The following is a 26,076-nucleotide window of genomic DNA, read 5'->3' as shown; positions in this document are numbered from 1 at the left end:
TTTTATTTCTTATATTGTATGCTTGTTTTTCTTATATTGTGTATTTACATATAAAAATAATAAAAATGTAAACCTATATATACATTTTTCAGATAGATGTTTAATGTAGTTTCTTTCATTTCTTATATTATATATTTACTTATTATTTGTTTTTTTCTTATGTTGTATAATTACTTATTCTAATTTTTTTGATTTTATATCAAAATTGTAATATTATGATAGATGTTTAATGTAATATTTACGTTTCTCATATTGTATATTTACATATTATTTGTTTTATTATACATTGTAAATACTAACATGTAATTATCTTAATATAAGTAATAATAATTATCTTAATATAACTAACAATATCTAATTAAAAATCAGGATAACAATGTCTTTTCTCATATAAAAAGTGTAATTTTCAAAAAAGAAAAACAAAGATGTATTTTTCAAATTTTAACTCATCAATAAGGCATTTTTTAAATTATCCCTAAAAAAATTCTCCTTTTAATATATTAGGGGATATTGCAGTCATAAAATTATATTAAAATTTATATCTTAAGAACACCAGTTAATATAGTTACTTTCCAATAAAAATATATAATTAATGAATTCTGGTTCGAGATTCCCATTACATCATTAATAACAACTTAAAGAAATACTTATATATAGTTTTTTTTCTTTACATATAGATTTTTTTTTTAACTTATATATAGTTAAATAGGCTTAAAATAAAATCTCCAAGGAACCCATCAAGAACATAGGAGGTGTACGATCCTCTCAAACATTTCCGAATGGATTATTTGGATCTGAAAAGTTGATGTCAAGGTCCAAAGGAGGTTCATTATGGCCACCACGACCATTAACGCCAAGAAAGTCCAAAGTCCGCCTATCAGGGCCTCCCATGCTTAGATTGTTTCCGAAACGATGGTCGAAAATGCTGCTACCGGGCCTGCCTTGATGATCACTTGTCGCAGCTAGAGAGTTCATTTGACCTTGAAAGTTTACATTACCATTGCCTCCGAAGTTATTAGCGGCCACACTTGACCCTCTAAGCAGAGCAGGAGGAACGTTGTTGTCAGCATGGTTGAAAAGAGGAGGAGCGCCTGTCTGATCAGAGAGGTTCTGAGTGTTGGCTTGAAAGTATCCGGGATTGAACAAGTTGTTATTGTTGTTGTTGCTGTTGATCAGACCGTGCTGGTTCATGAGATTCTGGTCGTTCCGTGCCAACAGTCCTTGGTTCGAAGGGTATTGCATGGGGAAATTAGTAGGAACATGGTTAGGGTTTGTGGACTGAGGAAAAATGTCTTCAAACTTTTGGGACGATGGACGGTTCAGATTGTGACCTGGAGCTAGAGGGGCAAAACCAGTGTTTGAGTTGTTACCAAAATGGTTGTGAGAGACGGCAGAAGAAGCACCGTCGTAAAAGCCATGTCTGCTACTGCCATCATTTCCACCAGCGGCAGCTAGCATTTCCGTGAAGCTCAAGTTAGGGTTTCCTGCTGACTCTTGTGCTAACGCATCACAGAATGCCCTATGCGTGTCGTAACTGTCTCTTCTGCAATAACACCCCAAAAACAAATAGTCCATCCGTTTCAGATTACTTGTCATTTTAGATTTCGGCACACAGATTAAAAAAACATTTAATTTTGTATATTTACTAGATAAAAACGTCATTACCAATACACCTAACCACATTTCAACCAATTGTAAAATAGATTAAAATATAAAATCATTCAATTTTGCATTGAAATTATAAAACGACACTTATTTTGAAACAAAATTTTTGTCCTACAACGACAAATAATCTGAAACGGAGGGAGTATGTAATTAAGATACTCAATGTTATCAATTCACCGTAAAAAATATATTTGAATTTGGAATAACAAATGTTAATGGCTATAGACTATAACATGTATGAGTTAACCAACACGTTTTTAATGTTTTTATCACACTAGTATAACCGATTCTTATTCAAAATGATTCATAATATGAACAAAACTATCAAAAGGAAAAAAAAAGTTATAGAATGGAACCAAGAAAGACGTTATATAGTTAATTACCTAGAGAATTTGGTATCACAAACACATCGATACTCTTTGGTACCACAAATCTTAGAGTGGGCTTTGCAATCAGATTCAACAGCGTAACACTTATCGCATTTCTCGCATTTAAACTTCTTCTCACCGTGCTTCCGGTAATAATGCTTCTTGATTCCTGTGAGGTCTCCGAGAGCACGTGACGGATCATGGTAGACGCACGTGGGCTCCGGACAAACATACACCTTCCTCCTTACTTCTTCGTCAGACTTTTGTTTCAGGTTAAATGGAAGGTTGTGTCCTCTCCTGTGAAGCTGGAGATTCTGTTCTCTTTGAAATCCTTTTTTGCATACTTCACATTGGAACCTGTTCGTCGCCATTATCTCCTCTGGAGACAAGGCTATCACTTCAGCATCTGGACCTTATGAATCACCACAATACAATCCATTAGCCAAGAGACAACGATATATAAGTAATTGCATAGACTAATCTTCTTGTAAAAAAAAATCTAACAATATAAAATATAATCTGGTCAAATGATGATGATATTAATACTTATATTATCGATAATAACTACAAAAAATTAATTAAGTCAAAGGTTATTTGGAACACTTCATTTATAATAACATATGATGATAAGAGTTCAAGGTTATTTGGAACACCTCATTTATAACAGCATATGTTAAGAAGAGGTATTTACTTGGGTTTCCTGGTTTGTTTCTTAGTCTCCTGGGTGGTGGAGAAACGGAGTTGGGCCGTTGATTCATTGTCACCGTCGTCTCTTCACGGTTAAAGTTGTTTGCTCCGATGGCTAAGAGGGGGAAAGACTGAGTGGAGGATGATGAAATTGTGTTGTTGTACGATGAAGACATCTTCTCAAGGTTTGCTTTTGCTTATTACACAAAGATCCATTAGTAAAATAATTGGTTAAAAAAAGGTAGAAATGAAATATGATTCAGAATCAAACGAAATCAAATATTTAGATGAAAAGGAACCCGCCACAGAGATTGACGACACGAAAAGGAAAAAAAGCCACTAGAAGACATTTACGAGTAGAACAAATATAATTCCAAAGAGTTAGATTTCATTTGTAACTTTTTGAAAGAAGACATATAATAAGTTGTTTTCTATTGTACTCCTAGTGTTGAGGTGCAAAGAAAGAAACCAAGAAGAAAAGGTCAGTAAATAGCTAAAGTTTAGAGACAAAGAAAGACACCAAGTAGATGATGATGATAATGTTTGAGGGTGAAGAAGAAGAAGCCTTAGGCAAATTATATTTATAAGTATACAAATACACACCTCAAACAATCCTATCTCTCTCTTTCTCTGTTGCTCTGCTCTTTAATAATTAGAAGTGAGTCTTGCAGTATCTCAATATATATAGCCATAGTCCATTTCACCTTTTCCTAAAAGGACTTTCTAATACATTAATTAATTTTTTAATACGTTTCAACTCTGTAACCGTTCAGTAATTAATTATTGAAAATTAGTTGTAGATATTGAAATCACTGTTCAAACTTATCTATTGTAATTTTGACCATCATCAATTAGCTATTGTAAGTATCAGACATATTAAAATATTATTATTTTATTTTCAAAATTATTAAATTTATGTATTTAACGTTTTGGTCATAAAATAAAAATAATATATATTGTTGCTTAAATTATTATAAAATCGTATTAAATTCACTTAATTTTCATAGAAGTATAATATCAAAATTTTAAAATCATAGTTTTAAAAAAAAGTTGTTTTAGAATATTTGGTTAATTATAATTCTAAACCATTTAAAAAGAAGTTTATTGTATAATTTTTTAAAAAAAAATCTTAAAAAAAAAAAATCTTTCACTTCATTTAAATCGTATCTCTTTGTTTTTAAACAACTAAAACATTCACTATTTCTTATATATTTTTTCTACCTTGAAGGTTATACTTTAAATAAGAAAATATTACTAATTTTGTTCAATCATAATATTTAGTGTCATACCCATTCAAAATGTATGATTTGATATAGTTTGTTAAAGATGATTAAAAGTGTGAGATATTTTTTAAATAATGCACAAATGGTTTAATTGGCATAACTAAATTTTATCTAAAATAATCTAATTAAACTATACAAAATGTCTTTGGCATTTAGAAATGATGTTTAATAAGAAAATAAAGAAAACCAGTTTGACCAAAAATAGTATATTATAACTCATTAACTTTTGTTAAAACAAAATACCAATTATTACTATTTATGACTCATTAACTTAGTTGTTCTAGTTTGCTTATGGTAATAAAAGTGCTAACTCAATTATTACTATTTATGACTCTATTCATTTAAAAGTTAAAACTATTATTATCCTATTGATTACAATACTTTATTTATATAATAACATTAAGTGTTATTAAAATTTACAATCTTATTTAGCATGTGAAAATGTATATATTGGATATAAATAATAATTTTCATTAAAATAATTATATTCTTCATATTACATATACATACACGTGTTCTTCAGTAATATTATTGGATTAATTAAAAGTTAATATTTTTGACTTTCTATTAAAACCTAATTAATATCATAATAAATATTTATTACTAATTCATGTGTAATTTTGATCTTTTCTTATTTTATACTAGTTCATTTATATGTATTGTATTTTTATTCTACAAATTTACTACTGATAAAAAAAAGTTATGTAAGTAATCAAAATTTCAAGCTTACAAGTGTGCTTTATTGTATAACACTAGCAATTTATTATACGATAACTAAAATCTTAATTATATACATGTGTTATAACACAATTTTTTGACTCTTGGCTAACAAAATGAAAAGATATTGACCTTTTAGTCTTTCTTTTTTCTTGTGTAAAAATCCTTAATCTAACTAAAGTATATAGATTTAAATGATTATTCAATCTAACAAAAGCACCATGTGGAAGCACCGTAGCCTATTGGTTAAGGTTTAAAGGTTTCTACGCATAGGTCTGGGGTTCGAGTCTTCATAAGACAGGTAGTATTGTCGGTTATCAAATCGTCTATGTAATTTTTCTCATATCATAATTGTAAGATCATAATAAATCAGCGTTAAAAAAAACAAAAGCACCATAGTGACCATTATAATATAAAAAAAGTTAACCCAGCAAAGTTAACAGATGACGGAATCATATTTAAGCTCATAGTGACCATTTAGTACAAACATCATTAATCCAACAAAATTAATTGAGATTTTTATAATATTAAATTTCAAATATTTTAAGGACTCAAAATTTAAAACCTGCAATAATCTGACGATAGATATTTTTTTTTCAATTCGTAGCAGATAAAATATCACAAATTTTTCATTCTCTCAAAAGGTCGAATCTCAAAAGAACAAATCTAAATACACCTTAAAAGTTAAAACACAGCATCATAGGATAAGTTTAATAGATTTGAATTTGTCATTCCCACGTAGCAGAGATCATGGAATTGGCAACACCAGATTGCTCCAAGGTTAAGTTAGATTCATACTCCAACGTCTTTGATTCACCTGGAATCGCCTGTGTTAGCTTCAGTGGCTTCTTCCTCTCTGATTCCTCAAGCTGAGAATAGCAGAAAGACCAGAGAAGCTACAATAGGAGACGACAGCAACAAGATCTCAGAAAACCTCAGACAAATGAACAGAACACTAAGAGTCAATGTTTGTTTCTTACGAGGACTTGCATACCTGAATTGAGTCGGTCTTGAGGAAGTTCCTCTGGACTCTCTGTCCGTTGGGCAAACGGATCCCAACTCTGCATTGAACGCTGCGGTCGCCTCCCTTTGGTTCTTCCGGGAGAGGTGGGAACGTTGGCAGCACCGTCGTTGTAACAGCTTCAACCGCTACTTCTTCTTCAGGCGTTATTGCTGATTTGTCATCTGAAGACTCTTTCATGTCGTTGTCTTCCAAGGAAGCAGCCAATGCTCGTTGCAGTTCTTCTTCTTCCTCATCTTTTGCAGCAACCTCTAAAGGAGGAACAAGTCAGTTTCAAAAGACCAAATCAGTTGCGGAAAAGTTTTTTAAAACTAACTAAACCTTTGGGTTTGGAATGAGGAGCCAATGAGAAGCTGCCTCTTGGCCGCTTCTTTGAGAGAGAAGCAAAGTGTTCACGAGGACCACCGTCCATGAACGGAACCAAATCCTCTAGCAAGGTCTCGGGTTCGACCATCCCAGACCACATTCTCATCTTTTGACCAGTGGTGGGATCAATCACAAGCACCACAGGAATGGATTCGAGCTTGTAGTAAGTGCAAACCTTCCTTCCTTCCGTGGTATCATCATAGACCTTCGTACCGGAAAAAGGCAGGACTTCAAACCAATTCTGTAAAAAGAAGAGTTTCGGTTTAACCAATTCTATACTATTAATACCTGCCAGAAGATGAAGTTGGCCTTGATAGTCTGAGAAACAGCTTCATTTGCCCAAGTATCTCGATTTAGCTTTGAGAAACAAAAAAAAATTGGAAGTGAGTGATTGAGTTTGCTTAAGATGTGACAATCATTAAGGAAGTTTTAGAGAGTAACCATGTGAGAGCTAAACTCCGTGGTAGATTGGAGGTTGACGAGAAGCCATTTATCTTGAGAAGATGAAGTAGCTTTTGCCTGTGAATAGAGGAGGTCTAGAGATTAAAGAAAGCAGACAAGCAATTTAGCAAAAGCGAGAAACTTTGCAGAGGAACCTGTTCAAAGGAGCCGTGCAACATAAGATGGAAAGGAGGACGGTACAACGAGGCCAAGCTATCACGAGGAGCTGATGCTGCCTCTGGGGCAGAAGCTGAGCCTGAGGCAGAGGAAGCACCCTCGTCTGGCTCCCAAATTCCAGGGCTTTTTGGTTCTTCGCTGAAGTTACGGAAAGCAATCAAAGAAGCTGGTTCACGCTGCGAGCTTCCCACCCTCGTAGCCCTAATCACAAATGCAAGTGAATTAGAACTTAGAAAGAGTACACCATCAGCATAAACGGTACGGAACTAGCAGGAAGACAAAGTCTTTTGACCGGAGGATTCCTAACCTGATTTTGATTTCGCAGAGTATTAACTTAATCTAGATATTAATCATGATTCTGTTTAGTAGTTAAGATCCTAAGTAGTGAGGGTGAAAAAAAAGGAGAGACTAACCCATAATACATAGAGTCACCATAAAGAGTCTCCCTCACAACAGGTAAAGGAGCACGCACTTCATCTACCTCGTTCTGCATCCTTTCATTTCCTGTCTCAGCCGCCCTACAAATTGTAACACCAAACCATCAGATTCAACAAACCAAAAAGAATAAAACTTTACAAACAAAAAAAAACGAATATTATAGCATTGATTCATACCCCCAAGACTGTGCAGCCATGGGATCGTCGACCGTTGGCTGAGTGTGTGTACCACCAGATGGAAGAACACCAACTTCGCCTCCAACGTAGAAAAGCTGAATAGCTTCCTCAAGTTTCCAGCTTGTTGCCTTTCATAGAACAAAATCATCCTAATGTTAGTAGTTCTTACACAAGTGTAGAGAAGCAAAACAAACTGTAAAATCAACAGAAGCGCGGTGAGCCACCAACCAATCAGTCAAAAACAAAATAAGTTCCAGACAAAAAACTATAAAGCAGCTAAAAAGAAAACATAAACTCTCCATCACAATGCCAGATCGTAACACCACAGAGATATAACTCAATCTAATCTCCATCGCAGAGATCTTATTACAAACAAAAACGAACAATCTGCGTTCCAATCTAGGGTTTCAAACTCGACATCCCAAAAGTGTCAGTCTTTCGATATTATCTAAAGCCCTAAGCTGAAATCAGAAACTCAATCAAGGGTAAGCTCACTCAGACCAATCACATCAGTTGACTAGAAACAGACAAAATCTACGAACCTCTAAGAACTGGCGAGCAGTTTCAGATGTCTGCCCGACAGCGATCTCAAGGAAAGAGGAGACTAATCTCTCCTGCTCAGTCGAAGAGAGCATTCCCTCCATTGCTGCTCAACTCCGACAAACAAACCCTGAAGAAGAAGAATTAAAAAAAAAAAACATCTAAATATGTGAGAAACACCAAAAAAGGCGATTTTTTTTCGAATGATCTGGAGAAAATAAGAAATACCCAATGAATCTATTACCAAAGAATCGGACTTTCTACGGAGATGAATCTGTAGAGTCGAAGCCTGCCGGAGGAGAAGGAAAGAGATACACCGATGATATTTGTTCTCACTGCCAACAATATTATTTACACGCATATATATCTCTCTCTATCTCGTATTTGTCACCTGAAAAGACGATTTTAGCCTTACAAGTAAAGTTATTTTTTCACGGTAAGTGGGGGGGTTGTTTGTGACATTTCCCAAACGCAAACACGCATGTGAAATTGGCCCATCATTAAATGTAACTATCAAGTTCATTTTAAGGCATTGTCCCACATTATTAGTCTTTAATCATATCATTAACTTGTAGTATAACTAATACCTCCATTACTATTTAAGTTTAAAATTTTCATACTCATTCCCTTTCACCAAGATGCATATTTTTTATAAAAAAAAAAATTCAAAAGATATTTTTATATTTTTAATCTATTTTTATCAATTTATAATAATTAAATTATAAATTTCAAAAAAAAAATTATTAATTTTTTATTGGTTAAAATTATGAGAAAGAGATAATCACAAAGTTTTAAGTAATTATAATTAATATTCTATCCGTTTCAAAACCTTACATATTTTAGGTTTTTAACACATTTTAATAAACACACATTAAATTTGCATTTTTGGTGATTTTATTTTTCTATAATTTTAAACCAATAAAAATTCAATAAGTGTAATTAAGTTTTCTGAAATTTGTAATTAGTTAATAAACATACATTGAAAATGTAAAAATAGATTTTTTTTGAAACAAATTTTTTTTTTTTAATATGTAACTTTACGAAAGAGAGGGAGAGTTCAAACCAAGTAACATAAAGAAAGAGTTCAAAGCGAACAAAAGTGAAATCTTTTAAACGGCTGCACAGCATATAAATCAAACCTTTTTGTATATATGTGCGTTTGTTAACAAATTTATAAACTTTTGCTTCATTTATCCAAAGAATATTATCACTACAAAGTTAAAAAAAATAAAAAATAAGGGGCCAATTTGCCTGAGAAAGTAAAAAGAACTGTGTTATCTTCTGTGTTCTCTGCTCTATGAGTGTACCAATGAACAAAGCCCTTATGCTGGTTTTGATCTCTCTCGAGGTGGAATCCGCAACCATGACTTCATTGACTCATACACAGCGAATCCTATTGCAACCGATGGAACAATCTAACAAACACAAACACAAATCAGTGGAAACAGATTCAGATTTTTTGGAGCTATTCTCTTATTAAAACACTTTGAAAATTGAAAACTTTGTATCGGATTTACCTTAATGTAGTTGATGCTTAGACCAGCAAACAACTGCCTCCAACCCTGAGTTCGAACAATCGTGTTCTTGTAACGTTTGTTGCTGCCATCACCCGTCATAGGCAGCAGATTCTCCACCTGTTGTCACACGAGAAACCATATAGATTTGGAAAAATTATTGCAAAGTTTGAATCTTGTTTCTAGTTTGATTATTATTATTATTTTAACCTGCATTTGTCTCCTGACAACATCTAATGGGTAAGTCAAGGTCTGGCCAAATAAACCAGCTAAGCACCACAAGGTAGATGCATTCGAACAGAGTTTTGATGCTCTTCAGGAACATGTCTTTTCAGTTCTTCGTATATGTAGAACTTAAGCCCCGCGTATGGAAGTATGCCGGTCAGCGTTGGCCCTGCGAAACACACACAGGAAAGTCCAAATCTTTATTATCATCTTCAAATCCAAATTATAGAATATATTCAATGCGCACACACATAAATAAATAAAAAGTTCAAGAGTCATTTTGTTAAGCTGAATCAACAGTTTAGACTAATAAATTTCTTATAGAGTTGGTGTTGCCTTGCTCCTAACGTCTAATAACTACTCCCTTTGTTCTTAAAAGTATGATGTTTTACCGAATTTTGATGTTCTAATATATAAGACGTTTTCAATTTTCTAGGTAATTTTTACTTTATTAAAAATTGTTTACCCAATCATATTTTAATAGTCTATTTTGTAATTGGTTAAACACCATTAATTTATAGTTTTAATGATATTTTTTAGATAAAAAAATAGTTTTTTAATATGTGTGTTTCTACCTAAACACGTTATATTTAAGAACAGAGTAAGTATCGACGAAGTGGCTGCCTCCGCCAACTTGAAATAGTACAGTTTAAACAATAATGCAAGCAACTTTTAGTTATGCCTCAGATATAACCCACGTGGTCCCCCTTCTTTGTAAGCCATTGTAAGGACACGTGTATCGAAGGCTTTTAGCAGTTTCTTAGGAAAACCACGAAAACATAAAAATCGGTAACCAAAAGTGCCAGTTAAAGATCGATGTTTGAGTGATTCTTGTACTGTTTTGCGGGCCCCACGACACGTGGCGGCCCGCGGAACCATTTATTTATTTTTTTTAATAAATCAGATAAGATAGAAAAAAAAAAAAAATTTAGAAACCCATTTTGGGTTTCACCTGATAATCATGGTCTAAACACCTCTCTAATGCCTGAATATGGAGGTTGGCGGTAAAAGCCATTGGTACCACCTCGGAAACTCTGTCCTGTCAGAAACCTTTATACACACAATAATAACAGCGATCAGGAGAGAAACTAAAAAAATATTTGTCATTCCCAGTTAACCAACAATAGAAGCTCAAGATAATCAAATTCAGTCACCTGGTAAGCTAGCTTAGTACGAGCTAAATCGAGGGGATACGTGCACAAAACTGCAGTTCCACCTGCGGCTGAGCCCGCCACAAGATCAACAACGGGACCAGAACCTAAAGGAAGGGATAATCCGAATAACACTCGCCCCGTTTCCTCTTCAAGAGCTCAAGAAAGTCAGCGAGCGCAAACATAATAAGAGTTATGAAACATACTTGTAGAATCCGAGAGGACCGTCTCATTGTAAGACCTTCTTTAGTGAATGGGACACACCAAGGGACCTGAAGTGGTTTGTTCTAGTCTGGAGTTCGAAACCACAGGTATACACGATCATTACATGTATAAATTAGAGACATTGAAAACATAAAAATAAGATGAACAAAAAAAAGCCCACCTGCAATAGAATTTTGATCCTTTCCAAGGAGCAACAGCAGTTTTAGCAACTGCAAGGGTTTTAGCAAGAAAAGGCAATGTATCCACAAGGCTCATCACGTCAGCGGAGAGATGTGAAGAAACCATCTCAAAGTTATCAAAGAAGCTAAAGTCGGAGGGAGAATCTCTGCCTTCCTAATCCCATCTAAATCTAGGGTTTACGTTGGAGGCAGGTTTCTTCTCAAAACTCAAACTTGTGATGAAGCTGAGAGGTTTCAGAAACGAACACTGAAGCAGATTCTCCTCCTCCTCTGTGCGACGATCAACCACACAGAGAGTATCAAATCATTCCAATCGCATTAGAATAAAACTAATCTTCAATTGAAAGAGCGATTGAAGAAGAAGACAGGTGTTTTGATTCAAACTTGGTCTCTGCTCTGTTTTACTTATTGGTCGCGCATTCTCTCATAGGCGAAACAGAGATGCTTTCCTTTTTTACGAGGTAAAAGTATATTCCATGATATATTTGTTGGCCCATATCCATGAGGCCCGCTCTGTTTTAACTTCAATCGAATATCTCATTGTCCGAAATAATCAAATTTGGTGTAACAAAGACAAATACAATAACAAATAATCGAAATATTTTTTTTTGAAACGATCGCATTTGCATGCATGTTACGCAAATTTTCAATCATTTGTGTTAAATACAAAACGTTATATATGCTAATCTTAACAAAACGTTATATACACAAAAAAAATTGGCCTATCTGAGAAAGCGACGAGATGTCTTTTATAAAGGCCTGCCTTTTTTTTTGGTGAAGAGACAAGAAAGTTGATCAAGTCACTACTATTTGCTAGAGCCTCAAATGCCAGCCATGGAATCTCTCATCCCGACTCATGAGCAATGGCGGTTCTAATGGATGATTGGATCCTATAGACAATGCGTTTGAGCACGATTGATCCTAGAATGTTGGAGTAAGTTGTGTTTGACAGATCGAGAATTATTAGGATGATGCTCATCATCATCAACACGAACCTTAGAGAAAAATCGCATCATAACTTGGTCTCGGTCTCTCTATTCCGCACGTAAAACAGAAAAGTGAATTTTCTTCTTTCCTTTTTGTTTATAAAAAAAAACTGATTATCTTTTCTTGTTAGGGAATATTGATCAAAAATGATATTTGAGATGTCGAGTGTTACAAGCCCCAAGAGGTTTCATCTACACAATCCAAAATTGGGTAAATTATAAATGAAAATAAGTAATGGAGGAAGAAAGAAAAGAGAACATCATAGCATCTCCAACATATCTCTATATTTGCCTCTATAATAGCATTTAAAGGTAAAATTACTCCAACTCTACTCTATTTCTTCCTCTAAAATAGAGATTGCTATTTTCACATCTATATTTAGAAGAAAAAGTAGCATTCATCTATAATAGAGACATAATTTTTTTATTCACAAAATGATCATTTAACTTTTTACTTTAACAATTATAACCAAAATAAATATTTTTAGTAAAAATGTACTATTTATATAAATATATAATCATACTTTTATTTACATAATAGTTTCTATAAAAATATTTAGTGTAAATAATATCATAATTTTATGAATGTTAAATTAAATTGGGTTGGTTTTCAACTTTCACAAATAAAATGTACTATTTGTAAAATTAGAAAAGAATATATCAAGAATATTTCTTTTTAGAAGAAGAAATAAAAAAATACACTGGAAACAAATTCATCTGTATTATAGAGTTCTCCTATTTTAGAAAAAAAAATAAGGAAATACATTGGAGATGGTCTAGTTAGCGATTATAGTTTTGTTTAATCTTATAATAATGTAGGTTGAAATTTGGGTCTGAAGACCTCTAACCAGCAATTATTTAGTGCAATTAGTTTGAAAGGAATAATTGACTACCAAAAAAATCAAAGTCAAAATTTGAAGAACACTAATGATCCGAAGTTTTTAATTAGAAAAACAGTTTATAGCCATACTAACAAAATAAGCCTCAACACCGACGAATGGTAATTTTTTATTTAGCAAATATAATTGGGAAAATTACCGATAAGGAACAAAACAACTATAGATTTGTCCCCTTATTATCAAATCATAAATCTTTGTCTCTATAGAATAAACAATAGTGAATACCCTATTTTGTCATTTTCTTTAAAATGTAGTTACCATAAAAAAAATTTTTTACTTTAATGAAATAGAAAGTAAGAGGAGTAAAAGTTTAAAAAAAAAAAAACAATTGTGTCGTCGTCTCCAACTCCTTTCTCAATTGAAGAAGATGCGATTTCGTTCGCCGTCGCCACCGTCTTGAGCTGGCCGTCTAAGTCTGTCGGAGAGGTTGAAATCGTCCAAAGAGAAGCGAACACTATCTTCATTGATCTTCTCTTTGTCACACTTTTTGTCATCTTCACTGTCAGGTACCTCAATATCTTCTTCTGAATCCATATCAGCTGCATCGCCAGACTCCATATCACCTGAATCGTCAGACTCCATAGGCTCTTCCTCTCTGTTAGGCGACTCCGTACCTTCTTCCGCTATGTTAGGGGCTTGAGTACTCACACACAACTGCGTCGAAGCTTTGTTCTTTACATATGTAAGAAAATTTCTAACTTGCCGATCACTGGTGATGATAACGGGTGGTGAGTTGATGCTATTGATCAAATTGGAAGGTAAATAACTCAGCTCTATATTGACCATGTTTACATCAATTCCAAAGTCTTCACACACCATAACCTTTAGGTTTTCAAAGCTTGAACTTGTGTCCAAAGTAAGTAACTTGCCTCCTTTTTCTTCATCAACAAGAAATCCCCATCCATTGTTCATCGATGATTTCCCCAAACCACATGAAGCATAGATGTTAATCTTCATATTTTAGAATGAAAAAAGATTGGAAGAACTAAAAAATGATGAAGAACTTCCACGTTTAATTTCAGAAATCGTGCTATGTTGAAGAAGAAGACTAGATTTTAGGAAAAAAAAATAAAAAAGGAAATAAAAAACATTTACTGAATATTTCCTAACCATTATTGGCTATATTTTTGGATTTTGTAATTTTATTAGGTAGAATTTGCATTCTATCTGTTTAGAAATTAGAAGGTCTGGTAGAATATTGTATACCACCAACGTAGACAAAAAGACAATTCGAATAATGCATTTCCTACCTTAGTAGATTAATTAATTTTTGTAGCACATCAAATCTACCAGTTATGTAGAGCATAGAGGGAATGAGGATTTTATATTCTTCCCTAGTAGTTGTTAATGTTTTCGGTGTATTGCGCATTCTACGGTTGGTAGATCACTATGTCTTTGTTAGATTATATATTCTAAACCTCCGTAGATGGTAGATCTGATTTTCTAACACATTTACTCCATTTTTGAAATTACTATTCAAACATTTTTTGAATCCAAATATATTTTTCTTATATGCAGTTGCTTATCTACATCAAATATACTACTATTTTTTCAGATTTTTTTGCATTTAAAAAAAATTGATATGAATTTTTATATACAAAAAGAGTAGTGAATGTCCAAAAGTGACAAAAGTTGATTTTATTGTAAGGGACAATACCTTACTTTAGTTGTTCTATATCGACAATTTTTCCAATATAATTGGGATTGACGTCACCGACGGATGGTAATTTTTTATTTAGCAAATATAATTGGGATTGACGTATAACTATTGTTTGGTTAATGAGACTTGCGATGCCCCTGAGTTGTCAATTTGTAGTGCTGTAAATAGCAAGACAAGGTCAGTTGCGTTAAAACAGATCATGTTGATATATATGTACCGTCGCTATTCATATGATTTCCCTTAATCTCTTAAAGGGAAACTAACTATTACAGTGTACAATTCCACATCCATCATTATAAAATACAACATTTCCTGATCACTATACCCATGTTTATGATTAGGATCAAAATTTTATTCATCGATCAGTAATTTTGTTTGGATCGCTAATATGTGTACGGACGACGGTAGACATAGATCAAGCATAAAAACATCATAATATTTGTATCCAAACGAAATTGTGTCTTAGTATTTTAAGGGGTTTCGATTAATAACTTTCTTGTTTTATTAACATCATGAATTAAACTTTGATGATACGTTAAAGAATTTACATGACATGTAGACTCTAAATTCTTTGTTTTATACTCCCTCTGTTCTTTATAGATCTATTTTTTAGAAATTTTTTTTTTTTAAAAAAATACATTTTTTACATTTTCAAGGCATTAATTAATGAAAAAATGTACTTTTCAAAAAATACAATTGTGTTTAATAAAATTTCATTGGTTAAAAGTTATTGAAAATAGCTAATTAAGGAAAACAATGTATTGAAAAATACAATTTTAAATGTTTTTTTAATAAGTGTGAAAAAACTATAACATGGATCTTTTAGGAACGGAGGGAGTACATGATTTTGCTTTTCTTTTGATAATTTCTTACATTTCATTAGAACTTAACGTCAAAAAACCGTAGAAGGGATAAAAAGGAGATATCATGTGACATGATACATGTCACGGTGGAAACCTAGGACCATTAATTTCACACCATGTGTGGCCACCACAAATGTATAGAACAGATGCGTAGTACATATATATGAATGTGTTTGTCTCGAACGTTCATTTTTAATTGTTTGTATGAAAAGGTCAATTCAATTATGTTCGTCTAGTAAGCTCCAAACTGTCTTCCCAAAAGAGGAAGGCAAAGAAGAACAAGTTAAGAAGCAACCTCGTCACCACTTATGGTTATGGTATGGACAATTCCTCAAAACACTAGCCTATCAAAGATGCTCTCGCTACTTTTCCAAAGTCAAAAGTCAATTTTCAAAATTTTGCGTAACCATTTTAATATGTATATTGAACTATATATATCGCGTGGTCAACGCAGGCCATACTCCATAATCTAAACCTAATTCGGATACTTTACTCAGTTTCCTTTTGATTAAAATGTTACAGTGATGCAAGAGTAGAAAATGAAGGGGAAATAATCAAATATCTTGTATATATATATACTGTATATATATATATATATTCAAGATTTTTTTTTATTGAACAAAAAATAAAATAAATATATATATATATACATGACTCTTCTCTTAAACACAAATATCTTAATAATCATAAAATTATAATTTAAGTTTAGAATGTTCAATTTAAAATAAGCTATAACTCTTAATTAAAGCAAATTTACTAGAGTTTACGTAAAACTAATATTATAATTTCAAATTATTGAATCTAAGAAGAGAATATAATCATGTTAGTTTGTTTCACTATCAAGCAAAATAATAAAAACAATACGTAAAATAAAAGGCAACGTATTTGAAAAGGTCAGAAGGGTATGGTATATACTACCACGCGTTCCCGCAGCTAAAAGGGACCGCACTTTGATTATTTCGCTTGTATATATATCAATGCTTATTTCGTCTCATTTCAATCACTCACATCAAATATACTCAGTTCATCAAATCACTTATCCATTAGCTATTTACAAAATTTGTTTTACTACTTCGAAAAGTGAGAAAACTTTCTTGTTATAACACTATTATGGCGTTCTTCAAGATTCTCGTGTTGCTATTATTAAACTTCTCTTGTTTCCGTCAAGCACAACTCTCTCCTACTTTCTACGACCAAAGTTGCTCAAACGCTCTATCAACCATCCGATCCTCAATCCGAACCGCCATAAGCCGTGAACGTAGAATGGCTGCTTCTCTCATCCGTCTCCATTTCCACGACTGCTTCGTTAATGTATGTATATTAACATGTGATCGTTAATGCATATGTATACACTATGTTAGTGGACAGCTCTTAAATTTATGTTTGGTTTTGATTTTTTTTTTGTAGGGTTGTGATGCATCGGTTATGCTCGTTGCAACTCCTACCATGGAGAGTGAGAGAGATGCAGTCCCAAACTTTCAATCAGCGAGAGGGTTTGAAGTTATCGACCAAGCCAAATCTGCTGTTGAGAGAGTGTGTCCTGGTGTCGTTTCTTGCGCTGATATCATTGCCGTTGCCGCTAGAGACGCTTCTGAATACGTAAGTACATAATAATACCTGTACGGACGTTCACAAACATATATGTTCACAAAGCGTTGTGCGTTGTTAAATATGAGGAAAACACATGCACTACCACTACTTTATAACAGCTAAATATAAAAGGCAACATAGAAACAATTGGACTACAACACTTTAGTTCGATTTCTTTTAGTTCTAACTAATTCTTAAATATGTAAACTTTGGAATCATCAATAGGTCGGAGGTCCAAGATATGAAGTGAAGGTTGGCCGGAGAGATTCCACCGCTGCGTTTAGAGCTATTGCAGATAGTGGCGATCTCCCCAGTTTCAGGGCAAGTCTCGACGAGCTCTCTGATCTCTTCCTTCGAAAAGGTCTCAACACTAGAGACCTTGTCGCTCTCTCAGGTCAGTCCCAATAAAAGAAACTTATTTGTTATCGATTTTTCTCCTTAATGGCTTGCTTTTGACACACGTGAACCCTATATACAGGAGCTCATACATTAGGGCAAGCTCAATGCGTAACGTTCAAGGAAAGGCTGTACGACAACTCGAGTGACATCGACGCCGGATTCTCGAGCACACGTAAGCGTCGCTGTCCGGTCAACGGTGGGGATACGAATCTAGCACCTCTTGATCAAGTGACACCAAACTCGTTCGACAATAACTACTACAGAAACTTGATGCAGAAGAAAGGACTTTTGGCGAGTGATCAGGTTTTATTCGGAGCCGGAGCTTCTACGGACAGTATTGTGTCGGAATATAGCAGAAACCCTTCTAGATTTGCGTCTGATTTTGCAGCTGCAATGATCAAGATGGGAGATATTCAAACACTCACCGGCTCAGCTGGACAAATCCGAAGGATATGCACTGCTGTTAATTAATACATCTCTCCAAGAAAGTTTGATGACTTTCTAAAATTCATGTTATTATTTTTTTTACATTTACCCATTAAATTTGTTTCATTGTTGCAATTGTATGTAACTGATTTCTTCAATAATCCATTTGTCATCTGAATATTATTGGAATAAAAATTTATGTTTTTCATATATTACACGGTTCTAATTTTTAAACTAACCAAACCGATTTTTTCTAAATCAATGTCCAGTTTTGCTATGTTAATGTTATTAGTTACAAATTCTAGGAGCATTAGCTACTAGCATCAGTAAAAGTCTAAAAACTCATATTTTTTTTTTTTTGACATCAACAAAAGAAAACAGACTCATATAGACTCTGTTAACCAAGAGGGTAGCTCTGCATCCATGTGAACGACGAACGACGGTTGAATTCTTGCACTCCGTGCTAGTTTGTCCGCCTGTGTGTTCTGCGTTCTTGGTACATAGATGATCTCCGAGCTCTGAAATCCAGTACTAAGGGTCTTTATATCTGTCAAGTAGTTTGCAAACGCTGGCCATTCTTCTGGTTCCGAAACCATCTTCACCAATTGAGAACAATCTGTTGCAAATGTGACCCGAACCTGCCGCAAATTCCGCATACATTCCATTGCCCAGATTAGTGATTCAAACTCTACATGGAGAGGTGAAAGACTAGCTCTGGTGTTTCTTGCACCCATCAAACCATCAAATCCTGGTAAGGTGCTATACCATCCTTGTCCCGAGAAGTTATCATTTGCCTTCCATGAGCCATCAGAGAAGCACCATCTGCCCGGTCTCACCGGTATGGGAGCCATATCTCTCTGGTGTGCGTCATGTGACTCAGGAGTCACCTGTGCATCAGCCCACATAAAAGATTCTGTCTCGGCCTTCCCGAGATTATCTTGAGGATCAATATCTAAATTACTAAATACCTTACTATTCCTTGCTTTCCATATGTACCAAAGTATCCACGCAAAGTGATGATCATCCATCTTTGGGATAACTCGCCAAAATAGATGATCCATGTTTGCGTAGAGTGATTCCGTTGGAAAGATTGCAGGATTAGATGGAATCTTAGAGAACGCCCATGTCTGAATTGCCGGTGGACATTCAAAAAAGACATGGTTTATAGATTCCTCTGGAGCACCACATCGAGCGCAACAGATATCTCCTTGCATCCCTCTTGCCTGCAAATTTTTCCTAACCGATAGACATCCAGATAATATTTGCCACAGAAAATGTCGTATTTTCGATGGGCATCGAGTTTTCCAGCAGAAGGACTTGAGTGAGTCTACCGTGGGTCCGTAGGTTTCTGCCTGAGATTGTTGATCTGGGTATACCCGCTCCACCTGATAACCTGATTTAACCGTATACCGTCCATTTTTCGAAAAGTGCCATCCATCTCTATCTGCCATCTGAGACCTACTCAGTGGTATACTTTTAATGATTTTCACGTCTTCAGGATCCACCAAGGTGTGAAGAGCATGTAAATTCCATGAGCGTGAGACTGGATCTATGAGCGAGTCAACTGTAAGGTCCGGGTAAAAAGAAAAATGGTTTTGATTTGCTGGTCTCAGGTGAGTGGTTGGGAGCCATGGGTCATTCCATACGGATATGGTTGATCCTGATCCCACCCTTTTGATTTGTCCTTTGCTTACCAGAGATCTAGCGGAAATAATACTCCTCCACCCATAGGATGGGGAGTAGGAGCGAATCGGATCCAGGGGTGATGCATTCCTGTAGTACCGACCCTTAAACACACGGGCAAATAACGTGTTCGGCTTTTCAATGAGTCGCCATAACTGTTTACCCAGCATTGTTGTATTAAAATCCGTTATATCCTTAAAACCCAAACCACCCTGTTCCTTAGGCGCACAAACTTTATCCCATGATTTCCAGTGCATACCTCTTGTGCTTCCCCCAGGGCTCCACCAAAATCTAGCCACAACACTGGTAATTTTCTTCGTATTTGCTTTGGGCAAGCGGTAACACGACATCACATGATTCGGCATCGCAGTGACTACCGATTTAATTACTACCTCCTTTCCCCCCTTAGTAAAATACCGAAAAGCCCATCCATTAACTCGAGAGCTTACTCTATCCTGTACGAATCCGAAAATTTGAATCTTTGATCCACCCATATTTTCTGGGAGACCCAAGTAAGTACCCATACCACCAACATTCTGTATTCCTAAGATATCCCGCATCATCTGTCGTTTTGAATCCTCAATCTTATGTCCAAACTGAATGGACGATTTTTGGAAATTAATCAATTGTCCAGATACTGCAGCATAATCCTGGAGGATCCTGAGAATAGTTTGACACTCTGCCTCTTGTGCTTTGCAGAAGAAGAGACTGTCATCTGCAAAGAGGAGGTGAGATATCGAAGGACAAGCGCGAGCCACCTTCATCCCAGTCAACTGTTTCTCCCGTTCCGCTTTTTTAATATTCGCAATGAGCGTCTCTGTGCATAATATAAATAAATAGGGGGATAACGTATCTCCCTGTCTTAAGCCTCTTTGTGGGATAATAAGACCCCTTGGTTGACCATTGAGTAATATTCTATATTGAACCGATGATATACAGGCCATCATAAGTTTGACCCAATGAGTATCAAATCCCATCTTCAGCAAGATTGCCTGGATAAAATCCCATTCAAGCCTGTCATACGCCTTACTCATATCTGTCTTGATGGCCATAAATTTACCTTGACATGCCTTGTTGGCCCTCAAACCATGAAACATTTCCTGTGCTATAAGGATATTATCCGAGATTAGGCGTCCTGCCACAAAGGCTGATTGAGTTTCTGATATAAGCGATGGTAAACATATCTTCAGCCGTTGGCATAATACCTTAGAAATAATTTTATACCCAACATTACATAGGCTTATGGGCCTTAATTCCGTCATCCTTGTCGGCCTTTCTGTTTTTGGAATCATACATATATTAGTAATGTTTAACAGTGTATCTAGTTCCCCGGTAAGCAGAAAATTATTTACCAACTCCACCAAATTTGTCTTAATGATGTGCCATGAATGTTGAAAGAATAATGCAGTCATTCCATCAGGGCATGGGGCTTTGCCTGGGTGCATCATAAACAGGGCTTGACGTATCTCTTCTTCAGTGGCCGGTTTTAATAACCACCCATTGGTCTGCGTAGAGATAGATGGTTGTATTTCTGATAAAAAATTGTCAAAAGCCGTTGGAGAGGTAGTAGTGAACAGCTCATCAAAGTAATTCACTGCTACCTTCTCCACTCCCTCATCATCCGTTATCCAGTTACCATCAGCATCATGTAGTCCAACAATTCTATTTCTCACCCGACGTTGCCTTGTCAATGCATGATAAAATTTTGTATTGCGGTCCCCAGATGAATACCACATATTCCTACTTTTTTGAAACCAATAGTCCTCCTCATCCCTGTATGCCTCTTGTAACTTCCTAGAGACCTCCAGGATATCCTCCTGTGACCTGTTATTATCCATCTGAACCTCCTCCAGAGCTTTTTGTAGCTCATTTATTTTATCCTTTCCGAAAGGGGGATTGTCCTTTCTCCATTGTGCGATTTCATGTCTACAGTTGCTAATCTTTGTGACAAAAGGTTCTGGTTGGGAACTATTTTGTTCCTTCCAGCCGGAGGTGATAGCCTCTAATAAGCCATCCTGTCCGATCCAACGTTTGTCAAACTTAAACTGTCCTTTTCTCCTCACTACTTTGTCCTCCAGATAAGCCACTACCGGTCGATGATCCGATGCCACCATACGGAGGTATTCCGTGTATGAACATGGGAATAGAGTGTGCCATTCCTCATTGGCCAGGGCCCGATCCAATCGACAGCGAACCATCACTGCACCCACTCCCTTACCCCTCCGTCCTTGCCAGGACAATTTATTCCCACGTGCTGGGAATTCTAATAGTCCACTATTCCGAATCATAGTATTAAAAGGAACGAAAGAATCAGGGTTCCTCATCGCCCCTCCATCCTTTTCATGATTACCAGTGATCTCATTGAGATCACCTATAACAAACCAAGGTTCAGAGCGCGCAAGCCCAAACTGAGTTAACCTTTCCCATACATGTTCCCTTAATTCCTGTACTGGATCCCCGTAAACAAAAGTGATGTAAACTCTTCTTCCAAGAGCCGCTGCTTCCACATCTATCATCCTATTACTTGTGTAGGAGATTGTGACCTCAAATTCATTATTATAGTACAGGGCTAAGCCCCCACTTCTACCAATGGGATCCACCGTAACCAGGTTATCATAGCCAAAATGTGCTTGAAAGTCCTGCATAAACTCCTGGTCTTGCTTTGTTTCAGACAAAAATAAAAAATCCGGTTTATGTTTGTGCCAAATCTCCCTGAGATAGCTAATAGTCCATTTACTACCAGCTCCTCGACAATTCCAACTTAATATTCTCATATATTTAATTGGTAAATACTCCATAGAGCTAAATAAAAGTAGGATTGAAGAGTCCCAGCTCCGTAATATGCCAACTCATTCCCATTCCAAAAATCCATATGAATGGGACATATATATAAGGAGAATTGGAAAAACAAGACACTTTCGAAGTTTGTTTGTCAAAATAAGACTTTGGTCGTTTTGGACTGGTTTTGCCCTTGTGTTGTGGAAAAAATAGTAAACTTAGGTAAAAAAATATAAAAAAATGTAGAATCATTAGAAACCAAAGTATTTATACTTTTATGTTTAAATTTAATTTTTAAAAATTGTGGAACTATGTTTTATTTAATATCAAAGCTATAACAGAATACTTATTCTAGCCATCTACGTAGTCTACAAATCGAATATAAAGTATTGTACATAGGTTTACCTTGGATAGAAAATATAAACTACACTTTCTTCAATAGTTTACCTTAGCTAGATTTTTTGTCGTAATATTCTATCTTGATATCTTCAGTCTACCTACGGCTTTTTTACAAGTTCTATCCTAGAGTAAGTGAAATACCTTTTCTTTTTTACAAGTCATACCTTGTTCTGCCTTTTACTATATAATAGCCTAAGGCAGAATGTAGTTTCCATTCTCTCTACATATTTCTGCCTAAGGCAGAATGTAGTTTCCATTCTCTCTACATATTTCTGCCTTACGTATGATGTATATTCTTGCCAAATAAAGTAAAAATGGAAACTTCCAAATTTGTGATCATATATTTCCTAAATATATCCTAACTAAATATTTCCTAAATATCTCCCCCCCCCCCACGATTTTCTCCCTTTTCTCTTCACACGATCTCTATCTCCCTCGTTCCTTGTTCCTCTCTCTTCTTCATCGACAAAAATCTCTTCTATCAACCAACACAAGATGGTTCTAATCTACGTTAAATCTGGTGTATGGATGTCAAGTTTCAGTGACGAGTGGAGTTTCTTGGCAGACAAACAAAGGCGTGGTCGAATGGTGACATTAGAAACTACTGCTTTACTGGAGGAACTCAAGATCATGGTGTGTGAAGATTATGGGGTCGACCCTAATTTGGTTAATGTCGAGTTCAGTTATGAGATGGTCAATCAAAGAGGAAATCCTCCCATTAGTATCAGTAATGATCGACAAGTGTGTAACTTTGTGGGCTACGCAAAGAAGGGTTCCTCTACAACCTTGTGTGTCACGTTCTCTGGTACTGGTACTGGTGTAAAGGAAAAGGAACGAGTCAATATCGATCTCAATAAGGAACCGTGTGATTCAAGTAATGTTGAGGAAGGTGAAGTTCCTGACATAAATCTGGGAGATTTTGCAGAACCATCAAAAAAGTGTTGTGATAAAAGGAAGAATCATGTCGTTGAGGATGGTTCTGGTCATGCTGGTTCAAAGAGTGAAAAGTATGGCGATAGTGAAAAGGAAAGCCGAGCTGTGAACACAGATTTCGTGAAGAAAGATCAACTTTTCCGAAGTAAACGTGTCCTAAAGGCAACAATGGAAATTTGGGCGATGAAGAATAATTACGATTTCCTTGTTACCAAATCAACGAAAAAGTGGTGGTCTATACGATGTAAGGATAATACGTGCAACTGGACTGTGCGTGCGGAATGTGTTGATGGGTCTACATATTTCATGATCAATAAGTGTGTGGGTATACACTCATGTGCTCCTTCAAAGAAAAGCAACTTCGGAAAAACGGCGTCGGCAAGAACTATTGGAAAGCTGATACAACATCGATTTGATGATGCCAATGATGGCCCCAAAGCAAACGACATCATTCAGTTTATGAGGCTAGAACATAGCTGCGAAATTACTTATTGGCACGCTTGGGAAGCTCGTGAGTATGCAATTGCAGCTGTTAGAGGTATACCAGACGAAAGTTATGCAAAGATACCAAAATATTTGCATATGATTAAAGAAGTTAATCCTGGTACACACACTCACTATGAAACTAAGAAGGATGGTAGATTCATGTATCTATTTATGTCGTTTGGGCAATCAGTTAGAGGATTTCACAGTCATATGCGTAGGGTGATTGTTGTTGATGGAACTTTTCTGAAAAATAAATATAAAGGAGTTCTACTTGTTGCTACAGCTGTAGATGGTAACTCCAACTTGTATCCAATTGCATTTGGAGTTGCTGATTCAGAGAATGAAGAATCATGGGAGTGGTTCTTCAGACAGTTGAGTGTGGTTATTCCTGATAGTAAAGACTTAGCTTTTGTGTCAGATAGACATGCGTCAATTGCTAAAGCAATCAGGGATGTCTACCCACGATCAAAGCACGGAATTTGTATACACCACTTGCTGACCAATGTGGTTAAATTCTTCAGGACAAAGGGGTTCACTGCTTTGGTCGAGAAGGCTTCAAACACATATAGGTATAGTGAATTTCAGGAACGTTTCACAGAAATTGTTGATATCAGTCCGGCACTTGGACGATATCTACAGGAGGCTGATGTGAGAAAATGGGCTCGTTCTCTCTTCCCTGGATCCAGGTATGACATCAGGACCAATAACCCAGCCGAGTCGATTAATTCAGCTCTGAGATCTCCTAGACAATTTCCAGTAATTCCTTTGCTAGATAGTATAAGAGAAATGATGACCCGATGGTTCTATGAGCGTCGCATGTTAAGCTCCAAACATATTGATCCTTTAACCGATAAGGTGGAGAAAAAGATTGATAGGAGAATCGTGAAGGCTCGAGGGTTTCAGGTTCAGAAGGTTGACAACTTCAGATCACTTGTTAAAGGAGACATATATGATTGTCATGTTGATCTGGAAACCAGAACATGCACATGTGGGAAATTTGATTTAGGAAAAATTCCATGCAGACACGCTATTCCTGCAATATATTCTCGAGGTATGGAAGTATATAAACATTATCTTGGTACCTATATATTCCAGCATTTTGCAGTGTTTAGACATTGGTCGGTCTTTTTTTTGACACAGGTATGGAAGTACACCGATTTACTGATGGCGTCTATAGCACTGCAGCGTGGAGAGCTGCCTACGCGGAATCCATTAATCCCATACCAGTTCCAGAGGCTGAATGGAATGTCCCAGATGAGGTTAAACTTGCGAAGATCTTACCACCAGAGTCAAGAAAGAGTGCTGGTAGACCAGTAAAGAGAAGGTATGAAACAGTAGAAGACAAGATTAGATCTTCTCAAGGATCAACAAAGAAGAAAAAGCACAAGTGCAGCCGGTGTGGTATGGAGGGACACAAGAGAGGAACATGTGATAAACCTATCTAGATTGTTGTGTGTGTTCTCTGTTATTTGCTGTTTGCTTACAACATTGTTGAGACAAATCGAATCTTCCTATTGACAGTTTGATTTTTCCAATTTTTTTTGTTATATTCGATGCAAATCAGCAAAAACATCAAAGAACATAGTCTAACATTTATTTAGAAAAAAACAGAACAAGAAATTGAACATCATGCATAGGTAAGGTACATGAAGACCATAGCAAAACAACACACAAACAAAGCTTTGATGATCCTTAACTCTCTAATGCATTTGATGGAATTTTCTTCAGAACGAGCAATTGCATCTTCCATCTCTTCAAGTCTACTCTTATGTCGTTTCAGCATTGTCTCAGAAGCTCGTAC

General features: G+C 35.6%; 4 protein-coding genes and 2 pseudogenes across 6 annotated transcripts; 2 read left to right on the top strand and 4 right to left on the bottom strand.

Annotated features, from left to right (window-relative positions):
- Positions 1 to 237: 237 nt before the first annotated feature.
- Positions 238 to 5,057, bottom strand: LOC106398437 (annotated as a pseudogene).
- Positions 5,058 to 5,291: 234 nt separating this feature from the next.
- LOC111216262 (plant UBX domain-containing protein 7) lies at positions 5,292 to 8,255 on the bottom strand. 3 transcript variants are annotated; one of them, XM_048758080.1, is made up of 10 exons: positions 8,124 to 8,228; positions 7,882 to 8,009; positions 7,340 to 7,467; positions 7,139 to 7,243; positions 6,704 to 6,926; positions 6,549 to 6,626; positions 6,396 to 6,464; positions 6,063 to 6,312; positions 5,715 to 5,992; positions 5,292 to 5,616 (listed from the first exon to the last, which is right to left on the bottom strand). In XM_048758080.1, the coding sequence occupies exons 2-10, from the start codon at positions 7,981 to 7,983 to the stop codon at positions 5,449 to 5,451; spliced, it is 1,401 nt and encodes a 466-aa protein (XP_048614037.1). In that variant the 5' UTR covers positions 7,984 to 8,009; positions 8,124 to 8,228; the 3' UTR covers positions 5,292 to 5,448. The 3 variants fall into 3 exon arrangements, with proteins under 3 accessions (XP_048614037.1, XP_048614038.1, XP_048614036.1); XM_048758081.1 differs by having other exon boundaries at positions 8,108 to 8,227; XM_048758079.1 differs by lacking the exon at positions 7,882 to 8,009 and having other exon boundaries at positions 8,124 to 8,255.
- Positions 8,256 to 8,542: 287 nt separating this feature from the next.
- Positions 8,543 to 11,528, bottom strand: LOC125587487 (annotated as a pseudogene).
- Positions 11,529 to 16,220: 4,692 nt separating this feature from the next.
- On the top strand, positions 16,221 to 18,208 carry LOC111213093 (peroxidase 4-like). The gene is made up of 4 exons (XM_022714750.2): positions 16,221 to 16,892; positions 16,989 to 17,180; positions 17,397 to 17,565; positions 17,650 to 18,208. The coding sequence occupies exons 1-4, from the start codon at positions 16,692 to 16,694 to the stop codon at positions 18,039 to 18,041; spliced, it is 954 nt and encodes a 317-aa protein (XP_022570471.2). The 5' UTR covers positions 16,221 to 16,691; the 3' UTR covers positions 18,042 to 18,208.
- A 950-nt stretch (positions 18,209 to 19,158) lies between these two features.
- Positions 19,159 to 22,324, bottom strand: LOC125587045. The gene is made up of 4 exons (XM_048757158.1): positions 21,032 to 22,324; positions 19,691 to 20,884; positions 19,328 to 19,389; positions 19,159 to 19,219 (listed from the first exon to the last, which is right to left on the bottom strand). The coding sequence occupies exons 1-4, from the start codon at positions 22,322 to 22,324 to the stop codon at positions 19,159 to 19,161; spliced, it is 2,610 nt and encodes an 869-aa protein (XP_048613115.1).
- Positions 22,325 to 23,351: 1,027 nt separating this feature from the next.
- On the top strand, positions 23,352 to 25,720 carry LOC125587044. Its single transcript, XM_048757155.1, has 2 exons — positions 23,352 to 25,326; positions 25,416 to 25,720. The coding sequence occupies exons 1-2, from the start codon at positions 23,352 to 23,354 to the stop codon at positions 25,718 to 25,720; spliced, it is 2,280 nt and encodes a 759-aa protein (XP_048613112.1).
- Positions 25,721 to 26,076: the final 356 nt, after the last annotated feature.

This window comes from Brassica napus, chromosome C5, assembly GCF_020379485.1.
Source record: "Brassica napus cultivar Da-Ae chromosome C5, Da-Ae, whole genome shotgun sequence".
Classification (NCBI taxonomy): Eukaryota; Viridiplantae; Streptophyta; class Magnoliopsida; order Brassicales; family Brassicaceae; genus Brassica; species Brassica napus.
The sequence above is the reverse complement of the archived record's forward strand: the minus strand, read 5'-3'. Positions and strand labels throughout refer to the sequence as shown.